A 12,603-nucleotide genomic window follows, 5' to 3' on the forward strand; every position below is an offset into this window, starting at 1 on the left:
CTTTCCTTTTCTGATATATTTTGGGTTAATTTTTCCGTTTTAAGTTTAACAAATATATATTTGGATAAAAATGGTTTAAGGGGCTGTTTGTTTACCTCTTAATGGAATCATTCAACACTGAATGCTGAACCGTTCAGCATTCAGTGTGTCTGTTTCGCACCTCTGAATGATTCAGTGCTGACTGATTCAACAAAACAATACTGAATGATTCAGCACAGGAGTACATTCTGAATGATTCAGAGTCAGTAAACAAACAGCATGTCACATTCAGAGCTAATTCATCCAGAGCCTCTGAATCATTCAGTATTTGAATCATTCAGCACTTAATCATTCTGATGTAAACAAACATTCCCTAAATCTATTAAAGGTTTTGTACGATTTCAAATTTTAAAATTTGGTCATGTTCTTTAAGTTTACGATATTGAGATTATGTATTTTTTTAATAAATATATTTAATAACTTAAATTTAATATAAAATATTAATTAGTATTTAAAAATATATTTTAATCAGTTAAATGTAATATTTTTTTAATTTCTTTTATCATCGGATCAAACTAAGTTTTGATTGTTTAAAAAAAATCATCCACCTTAGGGTGCGTTTAGTTCACGGAATATAAGATTACCAGTGGGAATGTAAGATTGCTAGGGAATAAGATTACTGAGAATTTTGTATTTTGTGTTTGGTTGGTCATCCCTAATTGTGACGATTTTAACTTATGATGTTTATTAATATGTTTTTTTATAATTTATTGAAATAAATAATCAATCAATAAAATGAAAATTTAATATTTTTAAAATTTTTATAATATATTGATACATGTAAGTTATAAAACAAACTAAAATTAAGCAAAAAAACAAGAAGGGCAAGTCTGTCATTTTACATTATTGAAATCAAATTCATCTGACATGTCTGCGAACCAAACAGAATATGGAATTGGATTCCAATTCAATTTCCTGCCAACCAAACAGGTTTCAGATTCATATTTCAATTCTTACAGATTTCAATTCTTACAGATTTCAATTCTTTCACAGATTTCAATTCCCTCATAAACATTCCAGCGAACGAAACGTCACCTTAAAGTAAAGTCGACAAATTTGGTAGAATAAACCTCCTACCAATCTTATTTTGAGATATATGATTGGTTCAATAGGGATTTACAATATTTATTATAATAAATTATAAATTCGTCACGTAAATATAACAAATTTTATAAAATATACTTTTTTATTAAAATTCATCATGCGAAAAAATTCTAATAAAAAGTCATATTTTAAGAAACTAACGCATCATGTCCATATGACAAACTTTAATAAAATAATATATATTTTATGGAACTTCTCGTGTCTACATGAGAGAGCTCCTAATATACTATAACAAATACAGTATATTTTTAAATAATTTTCACCAGTCGTGTTTCTCTAATTTTTTTATTTGCCCACAATATTTCCCTAATTTTATCACTTTGAAATAAAATAATGGTAAACTGAACATTTAGTATCATAATTACCACTTTTGTTTCATTTTGATAATCTAACTATTTTTTATTTCAAAATCACATCTAATATTATGTTTTATTTTTATTTTGAACATCTATTGTTAAAATATTAACGATGATATTAACGTGTTATCGTAAGGTAGTGTCGCATCATTGTTGAATTTTTTTTAAAAAATCACATTCAATAATTATATTAAATTTTTAACAGTAGAGCAGACAATCAAATTAAAACTAAAATATAAAATTAATTATGATTTAAAAAAATAATAATACTTGAATGGCCAAAACAGAATAAAACTGATAGTTGGATACTAAATTTGTATTTTATTCATAAATATATACTTTTATTAAATATTCGCATAATAATAATAATAACACTAATAATAATAATTTTATTGCATATTAATAATTCTTTGACCTTGAAGTTTCACATGTTCTGTTCCTGTTGCTTCTTCATAAAATCTCTCGTCTCTTTCATGAACAAAGATGTTTCCGGTAGTTGAGGATAAGCATAGAATGTATGAATGGCATTCGGATACTCTACCAAATACGTTTCTTTCCCACTTTTCTTCAACCCCTCGTAATACCTCTTTTGCCAGTCTTTCAATGGATCGAACCCTCCTACGAACACTATCGTCGCCGGATAATCCACGCCGCTAATATCTTCGCCGTTAGGCCCGAAAACGTTCGCCGCCGGGTGGTCCCTGTCTGACCCTTCTGGCAAAAACGCCTCCCAAAGCCAATCTGAACGCTCCCTTGAAATGAACGGAGCTACCTCCATCTGGATTTCGGATTCGGTCCTTTCTTCTCCGCCGAAAAAATGGTTGTATTGCTATCATCCCAATCAGTCTCAAGTTGCGAAATTTGTGTTCATTAGCTTTGACTACAATGTGATGGGCCAAGTTCCCCCCGGCGCTGTCTCCCGCGATAAAGCAGTGTTTCAGGTTTGCATTAGCACCTTCCGCCCACTGGTTCACATCGTCGATGAACTTCAATACTTTGAGGCCGTCTTCGTACTGGGTAGGGCACCGATGCTCCGGAGAAAGACGGTAGTTAACGGAGATAACAATCGCCGTAAACTCTCCAGCGAGTCTTCGGCAGAAATCGTCGTAAGGCTTGGAATTGGGAGCCATGAACGCAAAACCTCCACCATGGAAAAAGACTATGACTGGAAAAGCAGCTGATTCACGCGCATCGGTGCCGGTGCCGGTGGGTGTGTAGAGACGAAACCAAATGTCGCAGGAACTGTCGACGACGATATCAGATGATTTAACGCCGTTGACGGGGTTCTTGGAAGCATAGGATTTGGGGTCAAATAGGCTCATAAGAGTTCGATTGACAGTGAAATTGGTGCGTCGACACATATCGACGCCAAATGACATGACGGACACGAAAAGCCGAACATTCCATGGTAGGTTTGGTGAGAGTTTAGATTTTTTCGACATGGTGATAGATACGTCTCAATACTGTTTAGCCTCTAAATCTTCTAAAGCTTCCCACTTTCCAGATTTCAGGGAAACACTGGTAGATATAATATGACAGATGGGAAATAATACAATAAAACTATTTTTAAAATTCAACCATAATCAATTTTAACACGTGGATTACAGCCTTGTTTACTGTCATCATGTCAGGACAATTAAAGGCTGTAGCATTAGCTGTAGCTGTAGCTGTACGATGGAAACTTAAATTGAACCACCACGTTGCTTTCAATTTCGTATACTCTTAAATTAAAAAAAAATGATTCTTGAGCTTATTTTATATTTAATAAGATTCTTTAAATTAAAATTTTAATATAATTCTTTAATCAATAAAAATTTAATAAGAATTTTAAATTAACATCGACCTCTCCACCATGGAAGAGGATAAATTGAAACAGCAATCACACTCGATCTAGAGCTGCAGCCTTTCACATGATGATGTGATACATAAACTTAATTGATTTTTTAGACAATTTAATGATTTAATTGATTTTTTTTATAAATTTTGATTTTTATTAAAATAAAAAATTATTTAAATTTTAAATATAAAAATTATATAAATTTTAAATATAAAAATTATTTAAATATTTTAAAAAATAAATATTAAAAAATAAAAATAAATTATTAAAAAATTAAAAAAGACAATTAAAATTTTAAAAAATCAAAATAACACAAGTTATAAAATGGTAAATGATAAATTGTTTTAAAAAATAATAATAAAAAAGATTAAAAATTTTGAACAATTTTTATAAAAAATATTAAATTTATCTCGTCTGCAATATCATGAATTCTCAAAGATGAAAAAGAAAAAAATAGAGTGAAAATTTAAAAATGGACAGTTTAAAACAATCCAATAAATAAATAAATAAATAAATAAATAAAGAAAATATGTTAAAGTAGATCCAGCAAAATGATAATAAAGTCTCGTAGAAAAAAATTAATCCTTGATTTTATCATCATTTAAACACTAATTTAATACTATTTATTCTTCCTTTAATGAACCTTGATCTATATTACATTATATAGTTGTTTATATAACTATCGATATTTGATCTATTGATCGATTAGTCTAAATCAGATAGTAGAGGAGGAGATGACTCTCTCAATCTAGTTTATTCCGTTCACAATTGTCAAGATATACTACGTGTTTTTAATAACTATTTTGATCATATATATAAATATTTGATAAATTTAACAACTTAAATTTAAATAATTACGATTTAAAAAATTATGTTAGCAGAATATGCGTTAATAGTTAAGAAAATTATAAATAGATATCATATTTTAATCACTTCTTTTATTTAAAAAATAATAATAAATCTAGTTAAGTGTAGGATTTTTTTAATTTTTAAAACGCTCGTTCTGTTACTAGATTTTTTTTTAATTGAAAAAGAATTGCAATGTTTGAGGGAAGAACACAAATGGGGAAGAAAGGGATCATTAAGCTCGTTTAATTCCTTTTATTTTTTCAACACTTTCATGCTTCGCACACGCTTAACACAATTGAAACCATTTTTTGAAGTTTTATTTTTGGTAATATAAAATCAAAATATGTTGTCTGCAAGATCTTAATCATACATTTACATAACCAAAGTACAGGATTTGGGTAATTGGGGTTTGTTCAAATACCGTCAGAAACAATGTCGTACGCTTACCTTTTCAAGTACATTATCATCGGAGATACTGGTACGATTTCTTCCGCGAGTTGTTAGATTTTGTATTTATGGAAATAGGATATCTGGGTTGTTTCTCATATGTTTTCTGATTGTTTCTTGAAATTTCAAATTTATGGGAAATTTGAAAAGTTTGGTTTTGTTAGGCAACATCATCTGAATTTTCTGGGAAAATTTTATTGGCAATTGTCGACCTCTTTGGTAGTGAGCTTGTATTTTCCAATTACAGAGCTAAAGGGTGCATTGTTACCATTTGTATGATCTGATTAAGCCATTAATTCCTTTATTAATCATGACAATGTGTAGTATTTCAAATGTTGAGACAACGAAAGGTGAAATTGATCCCTAAGAAGCATTTTTGCATATGATACTCAACATTTACTAGAACATTTTTGCAGTATTGTTTCCAAATGACATTATGTTAGTGCTGCTCCCTACGTTGAAGTCTCAGAATGTATGTGCTATAGCTACGTGCTGCTAACATGAGTGAATCCTTTTCGTTTCTGCAGCAGTTGGGAAATCATGTCTTCTTTTGCAATTCACTGACAAACGGTTTCAGCCCGTTCATGATTTAACCATTGGCGTCGAATTCGGAGCCAGAATGATTTCCATCGACAACAAGTCAATAAAGCTTCAAATCTGGGACACGGTTTGTTTTACCCCTTTTTTCTTAGCGTCTGAATGTTTTAGTTTAAAGTAATATGGTCTTATAATGCTCTTAAATAGGGTAATTTAAGATTAGTGCACTGGAACTTTGTATGCTCTAGCAAACTCCCACTGATGATTCCAAGTTTTCGCGACATTTTTATACTTGTTGATTGTTATGTCCATCATAATTAATCCTTGCTTAAGCCATTTAAAATATGAAACCTGTTTCTTTTATATTGTGGATGATGAATTTTCTTTGTTTCATCAGGCAGGCCAAGAGTCATTCAGATCAATTACAAGGTCTTACTACCGAGGGGCTGCTGGTGCACTTCTAGTCTACGATATAACTAGGTAATATTCTTTCATTTAAGATCTCGTTAGTTAAGTCCATGAAGTTACCAATCTTTTCTCTCATACATTCTTCTACATGCATATATTGTTCACCAAAACAATTTCACATGTACTATTGTCTGCAATAATAGCACTCTCTGCGTGCATAAATGATTAATGATCAGGAGGGAGACTTTCAATCACTTGGCTAGCTGGTTGGAGGATGCAAGGCAGCATGCGAATGCTAACATGACCGTTATGCTTATTGGCAACAAGTGCGATTTGGCTCATAGAAGGGCTGTGAGCACAGAGGAAGGCGCACAATTCGCCAGAGAACATGGGCTGGTATTCATGGAGGCTTCTGCAAAAACGGCTCAAAATGTTGAAGAGGTGATTATAAAATACTTTTGTCAAGCTTAGGAATGCTTGAAAATACTTTATAGACAACGAGTATAAATAGGGTTATTTTATTCCTTGTCTTTGGCCGTTCCGTTCCATATTCATAGCCCGAAATTGCCGCAGGCATTCATAAGCACAGCTGCCAATATCTACAAGAAGATTCAGGATGGAGTCATTGACATAGCTAATGAGGTTAGTTTTGTAATGCTTACCCTGCAATTTCAACCGTCTCCCTAAGTCCAAATTGAATCATTATTAACTTTCAGTACTGCATTGGTGCAGTCGTATGGTATAAAACTTGGAAATCAAACTGGCGGTGGTTTGTCTGGTGGTAGAGATGATTCAGCTTCTCCGGCAGGCGGTTGCTGCAGCTGATTTTTTTTTTGCATCGAGTTTTGAGACTCAACTTTTCCGTGCTTTGATTTCGGATTTTTATGTTCTTTTAGTTTTGCTGTTGGATTCTGATCATATTGTTTTCATAGTGACCTCTTGTCATCCGAATTGATTCACTATGATATTTTTATATAGGGATAAAGTAACTTTTTAGTCCCTAAATTTGACATTTTTTTAATTTAGTCTCTAAACTTTGTTTCGATTCATATCAGACCATAAACCAGACATTCCGTAAAATAATGAGCCCAGCTGAGGCATTGGCAAAGCACACCATCAATGTGCATACAGCTGTGGTTGAGGACGATATAGTTTCGATGTTACCATACCTGCCATATCAAGGAGGGGAATAGAAAGTTCTAAGAAACCATACCATCAAGCTTAACAATTGATGCAATGTTGGTTTATGATTTGAATTTTAAGTTTAATTTCAGTCTGAATTTGGAAAGTTCGAATAGCTAAAAACGAAGTAGTTTTGATATTTAGTTAAGTAATTTGATTGCTTTATGATTTGATTCTTATTTTTTTTTTGTTTCTCGAATTTCTTTTCCGTTCTAAATATAGTTTTAAATATATTTTTGATCAAATTTGAACCAATACTATTCAATCATTTAAGAATACTTGCTTCAATTTCTCTTTTTGACATTCATTTTTTTTATAATTTAATCCCTTAATTTTATACTTTATTCTTTCTATCAATTTCTTAACTTATTTATACTCTTGTCAGTATTTTATACTTAAAATATCTTCTTAAAAAATAACACGAGTATATGAAAACACTTTTAGAAGATATTTGCCTTATTTAACAACATTGCAAATCTTACTCACATGTATATATATATTTTTAGAAATAGTTATAAATAATTATATTTAAATTTAAATAAATATATTTAAAAAATAAATTTTGAATGATTAAATGATATTCATATGTTCGAGTAATTCAATTTTTTATTCGACTTGATGTGATCAAATATTTACTAAATCAGTATGAAATATGAATTGTACCAATAAAAAAATAAAAAAATAAAACTCACAAATTAGAATTGTTTGTAATTACGTGAAAGGTATAATTAAAATTTAATGATTACATTTTCTTGTAACTTATGTTGAGTAAGAACTATATTAAATAATTATATGTATGTATATATATTTGAATAAATAATTATATTTTAAATAAACAAATATGATTTTTCATTATTTGTGAAATGACAACCACCAATTATACTGATTTTTCGCTCACAAGATACAAAATTTAATAGATATAGCATCTCAGAAAGGCAACAGATACTCAGTCCCCAACTTCTTGCTCGTAATCTTACCAGAACAACTGAACAAGGTAGTTCCATTCCGACTTTCCATCAATTTCAGATCTTCCTTCTGGAAAGGTGTTAGTTCCCATTCAGTTTCAGATCCTTCATTAAGCTAAGTAATTCCGAGCATGGCTTCAATAGTTACTTTGAAATTCCCTTCCTCTTCCAGTGCTTCTTCCATTTCGTCTTCGAGCTGTATATCTCCAGCTTCTTGTAGCTTATCGTTCTCCGCTTCTGCTCTTTCTGGTGACAAGCTCGTTTCCAAAACGGTTACCTCTTCCCGTCAATTGAAACGAACACCATTGATTGTTTCCCCGAAAGCCGTTTCCGATTCCCAGAACTCGCAGACATGTCTCGACCCTGACGCTAGTCGAGTAAGCTTTTGTTTATCATTCTATCACTTGCTCATACCTCTTGTCTGATTTTCTATCATATCTTTTTGATGTTACACCACACGTTGCGCATCGATAGCTCCGGTAAATGGAAACGTGCTCAAAGAACTTAGCTATTCGTTATACATTTTGATGAAAGGTTTGGTAAATTTGATATGTATATATTTTTGGCAGAGTGTTTTGGGGATTATTTTGGGAGGCGGAGCAGGGACAAGGCTTTACCCACTAACAAAGAAGAGAGCTAAGCCGGCTGTTCCATTAGGAGCCAATTATAGGCTAATTGATATTCCTGTTAGTAATTGCTTGAACAGTAACATATCCAAAATCTACGTTCTCACCCAGTTCAATTCTGCTTCTCTCAATCGCCATCTCTCCCGCGCATATGCAAGTAATATGGGTGGTTACAAGAATGAAGGGTTCGTCGAGGTTCTTGCTGCTCAGCAGAGTCCTGAGAACCCAAATTGGTTTCAGGTTAGTTGTAAATTGTTTCACTGAAGTGGGTTTCGAATTTTGTATGTTGTTCTTGGGTTTTGAGTTGCCACTGAGTTTGAATGTACAGGGGACTGCGGATGCCGTAAGGCAGTATTTGTGGCTGTTTGAGGAGCATGATGTCATGGAATTCTTGGTTCTCGCTGGGGACCATTTATATAGAATGGATTATGAAAAATTTATTCAAGGGCATAGAGAGACCGATGCTGATATCACCGTAGCTGCATTGCCAATGGATGAAAAACGGGCTACTGCATTTGGTCTGATGAAGATTGATGAAGAAGGGCGGATAATTGAATTTGCTGAGAAACCGAAAGGGGACCAACTTAAAGCTATGAAGGTAGACTACAATCTTCATTTGGATGAGAATTTCGCATGAAGTATTTCAGTCTTGAGTTAAAACTTAAAAGCTGTTACTGTTTTCTGGTTCTGACTTTGATAATGCTGTTTTAGGTTGATACAACAATTTTAGGTCTTGATGATGAGAGAGCAAAAGAATTGCCGTTCATTGCTAGTATGGGCATATATGTTGTTAGTAAAAATGCGATGTTGAGTCTTCTTCGAGAAAAATTTCCAGGTGCCAATGATTTTGGAAGTGAAGTCATTCCAGGTGCTACTTCCATTGGGATGAGGGTAAGTATTCTTTTCGTACATTTCTCCATATGTACGGCTTTACCTTATTAAGCTAACTAATCTTATAGGAGAGCTTATCTGAAAACTAAAGTAGCTTGTTTCTTTATGTTTCAATTTATAGCAACCATTCTTGTTTTGTTGGCAGAAAGCAGCTTGATATTTGTGGTTTCTTATCTGGCATTTCTTTATATACCAACACCTGCAGCACTAGCATACATTAAAAGTAGTTGAACAATCTGGATGCAGTTCATCTCACCTCTTGTTTATGGAAATGAACAGTTATAGACAATTAGATTATCTCCAGCATATACATTCATGTTACGAGCAGCTTGACAGAAACTGGAAGCATCACTTGCACCATACCATAACATTTTAATGTATTCTGGATTGATGCTCGGTGTTATAGTTTTATGCATGATGGAGTTTATTTATATTGCCATGTTTTTTTTCTTACTTAACTGAGATATACCTATTCTTGAGGTCTAATTGGTTTTAAACCAATGTAGGTGCAAGCTTACTTATATGATGGCTACTGGGAGGACATTGGTACGATTGAGGCATTTTATAATGCAAACCTGGGAATTACCAAAAAGCCCGTGCCTGATTTCAGGTTGTTTTAGTTCATCAATGCATTATTATTTTTACTAGATTGATGATAAAATTATTTACCTTTATGGTTTTGATCTTACTTCCTAGCTTTTACGACCGTTCATCTCCAATCTACACCCAGCCTCGATATTTGCCTCCGTCCAAAATGCTTGATGCCGATGTTACAGATAGTGTTATTGGTGAGGGTTGTGTTATCAAGGTGATTTCCTTGGGGCTAGGTCAATAGCCTGCCTAGCTTTTCTGGTTGTTGACTTGGTGTTGATTCTAATGTTCACATGATAAATGGAAGTTAGATAATTTATGAGAGTTGAACATCTTGGTGTTTTGGTTGATTGCAGAATTGTAAAATCTATCATTCTGTTGTTGGTCTTCGTTCTTGCATTTCCGAGGGCGCAATCATAGAAGATACCTTACTGATGGGAGCAGATTATTATGAGGTAGTAAAGCCTGAGAGTGCTTTGTTTTCTATTGTTTTTTTGACATTATACCATTGCACCCACGATAATCTGTTCTCATTTTCTTCATCCAGACTGATGCTGACAGGGAGTTACTTGCTGCAAAGGGCAGCGTTCCAATTGGCATTGGAAAGAATTCACACATCAAGAGAGCCATTATTGACAAGAATGCTCGAATTGGTGCCAATGTGAAGGTTGGTTTTTTATTTATTTAGTTTATATTAATTTACTATGATTTATTTATGGTCTCAGCATAGTAATTAAACCCTTGGAAAGAGATGAGTTTCACTGATCATTCGTTAAATTCTCTCCTTGGTGTTCTTCTGCATGGAACTTTAGCCAGAATAAAAAATTCTTCTCCTCTGCAGTCTGACCTGTCCCTTGATTTGGCATTGATTGTTACATTTCTGATGAAATTGTCAGTACAAAGTTCTAAATTGAATGAAGTTTTATTTCTAAAACAACTTCAAGAACATTTAATCCCATGTAGTTGATCCATATTTATTGGATTTTCAAGGTTAAAATGCTGACAAAGAATGTCGCTCTTTTTCAGATCATTAACAGTGACAATGTACAAGAAGCAGCAAGGGAAACGGACGGATATTTCATTAAGAGTGGGATTGTGACAGTAATCAAGGATGCCTTGATTCCCAGTGGAACTGTAATCTGAGGAAGTTTGCTTCTAAGTACAGGTACTGTTGCATTGGTTATTCTCGAGAAAGTAATGCAAAGGCATATTACTTCCACCAGCTTTACTTTTTGTATTTGAAGTAATTTCCAAATGTGATGTATATTTTTAGGCAGTATAATAATATTTTAATGTTGAAGAACTGGCTGATTGGCCAAAATTTTCTACCTTGGAGGTCTCTACTCTGTCAACCTTATCCTCTGGTAATCAGATATATATATATATTTCCATTGGTGATGGTAGTTGAGTTTGGCATAGCTATACAGTTTTAAGCTTCCCATTAGACGTCAAATTATAAATTCAGCTTTCATTTATATTAACTATAAATTATAAATATAATTTCTATATTCGAATTTAATTTTATAAATTATTTTCATATATAACATTAACAATTAGTTATTATAAATCAGTTTTTATATATTTTATTATAATTTAATTGCATATTTGTTAATATCAAAATAATACTAACATGGTATAATAATAATAATAATGAAAATAGTAATAAAATATAACCTCTTGAATATAATTATAACAAAAGAAAATATATTAACACGACAATATTAATAGAATAAATTAATTGCATATCATGCACGGTTATTATTCTGAGTACGGGCGTGTCCACTGTGGGAGGGTTCCTGGCTGGAGGATCTGGTTTGATCAGACGCCGCCTTAGTCATGATGAAACGGTGCGGCCCTCATCGGGCTACGGTTCAGTACTGGAGGATCTCCTCGGCCCAAATTCCGACGTGTCGAACTTAAACGGATTAGATTCTCTGTCATTAGGTGTTCAAAGGACAATCATCATAAATATTTGATACAAATTGAAGTCGCCTGAACTATATAATAAGGAATTAAACATAGAGAAAAAGAAACAACAAAGCAAACCTTGGATAGCTAAGAAATTAGAGATTCTTGCCTCAACTAACAGAGGCCCCCAACTCGGCATTGATAAAAGTACAGAGACGAGAAGCAGGGAAAACACAACCGCGTTACTATGCTTCTTCTTCATTGTTTAGTTTCACATTTATGGTTTCATCAATGCCAAGCATAGTTTTCTATATTGCCTTGCATAGACAAAGATAGGTAAATGTGAACCTCTCATATTCTTTTTCAACGGGAACGAAAATTTAGAAACTTCATGGCAGGCTGGCAGGGTAGACCAGACCAGACATCCATCTGGGTCTTCTGTGTAGAAACGGTCTTGTGTTAGAAACTTGGCCTTGATTTTCTTCTATGAAACTAAAATACGAGCAACTTGGGTAGGGTTAAAGTCGAATCACTTGACTTTATTTCTCGACCAGACTCTTTGCAGAATAAAAAGACAAGAAACAATATTGTTGAAATATTTGATGTTCACATTAATCCATTAACGCTAGTAGCTAGTTTTACTCGAGGAAGAGTCGATTAAAGAGGGAAAACTGTAATTATCAAAGCCAACATCGGCTGCTATAGTTGATGCATTTCCAATGCCAACCTATATTTTTAGATACCACTTAGTCATATATCAAATAGAAAACCTATCTTACCAAGTATTCCTTCCATCGGTCCACAAGACGTGTTTTTAGGCAGTGTTTTTACGGTGCATTTTCCCCCTTTCAAACACAAATTAA

The 12,603-nt window shown here is 33.0% G+C and overlaps 2 protein-coding genes and 1 pseudogene across 2 annotated transcripts; 2 read left to right on the plus strand and 1 right to left on the minus strand.

Annotated features, from left to right (window-relative positions):
* Positions 1-1,901: 1,901 nt before the first annotated feature.
* LOC120164691 lies at positions 1,902-2,982 on the minus strand (annotated as a pseudogene).
* Positions 2,983-4,343: 1,361 nt separating this feature from the next.
* On the plus strand, positions 4,344-6,573 carry LOC120163030 (ras-related protein RABB1c-like). The gene is made up of 6 exons (XM_039173062.1): positions 4,344-4,663; positions 5,160-5,299; positions 5,567-5,649; positions 5,814-6,018; positions 6,151-6,219; positions 6,310-6,573. Exons 1-6 carry the CDS (start codon positions 4,618-4,620, stop codon positions 6,400-6,402), a joined length of 636 nt encoding a protein of 211 aa, XP_039028993.1. The 5' UTR covers positions 4,344-4,617; the 3' UTR covers positions 6,403-6,573.
* A 1,127-nt stretch (positions 6,574-7,700) lies between these two features.
* Positions 7,701-11,122, plus strand: LOC120164702 (glucose-1-phosphate adenylyltransferase small subunit, chloroplastic-like). The gene is made up of 9 exons (XM_039174367.1): positions 7,701-8,101; positions 8,294-8,590; positions 8,679-8,948; positions 9,062-9,241; positions 9,748-9,851; positions 9,938-10,049; positions 10,189-10,287; positions 10,380-10,499; positions 10,859-11,122. Exons 1-9 carry the CDS (start codon positions 7,856-7,858, stop codon positions 10,973-10,975), a joined length of 1,545 nt encoding a protein of 514 aa, XP_039030298.1. The 5' UTR covers positions 7,701-7,855; the 3' UTR covers positions 10,976-11,122.
* Positions 11,123-12,603: the final 1,481 nt, after the last annotated feature.

Source organism: Hibiscus syriacus, unplaced genomic scaffold (assembly GCF_006381635.1).
Source record: "Hibiscus syriacus cultivar Baekdansim isolate YM2019G1 unplaced genomic scaffold, ASM638163v2 tig00002919_pilon, whole genome shotgun sequence".
Classification (NCBI taxonomy): Eukaryota; Viridiplantae; Streptophyta; class Magnoliopsida; order Malvales; family Malvaceae; genus Hibiscus; species Hibiscus syriacus.

Excerpts from the sequence above, each read along its gene's own strand:
- LOC120163030 (XM_039173062.1), top strand. The coding sequence starts at position 4,618 with ATGTCGTACGCTTACCTTTTCAAGTACATTATCATCGGAGATACTG. Across the intron at positions 4,664-5,159 it reads CATTATCATCGGAGATACTG|CAGTTGGGAAATCATGTCTT; the intron begins GTACGATTTCTT and ends TCGTTTCTGCAG. Across the intron at positions 5,650-5,813 it reads CTAGTCTACGATATAACTAG|GAGGGAGACTTTCAATCACT; the intron begins GTAATATTCTTT and ends ATTAATGATCAG.
- LOC120164702 (XM_039174367.1), top strand. The coding sequence starts at position 7,856 with ATGGCTTCAATAGTTACTTTGAAATTCCCTTCCTCTTCCAGTGCTTCT. Across the intron at positions 9,242-9,747 it reads CTACTTCCATTGGGATGAGG|GTGCAAGCTTACTTATATGA; the intron begins GTAAGTATTCTT and ends AAACCAATGTAG. Across the intron at positions 9,852-9,937 it reads AAGCCCGTGCCTGATTTCAG|CTTTTACGACCGTTCATCTC; the intron begins GTTGTTTTAGTT and ends CTTACTTCCTAG.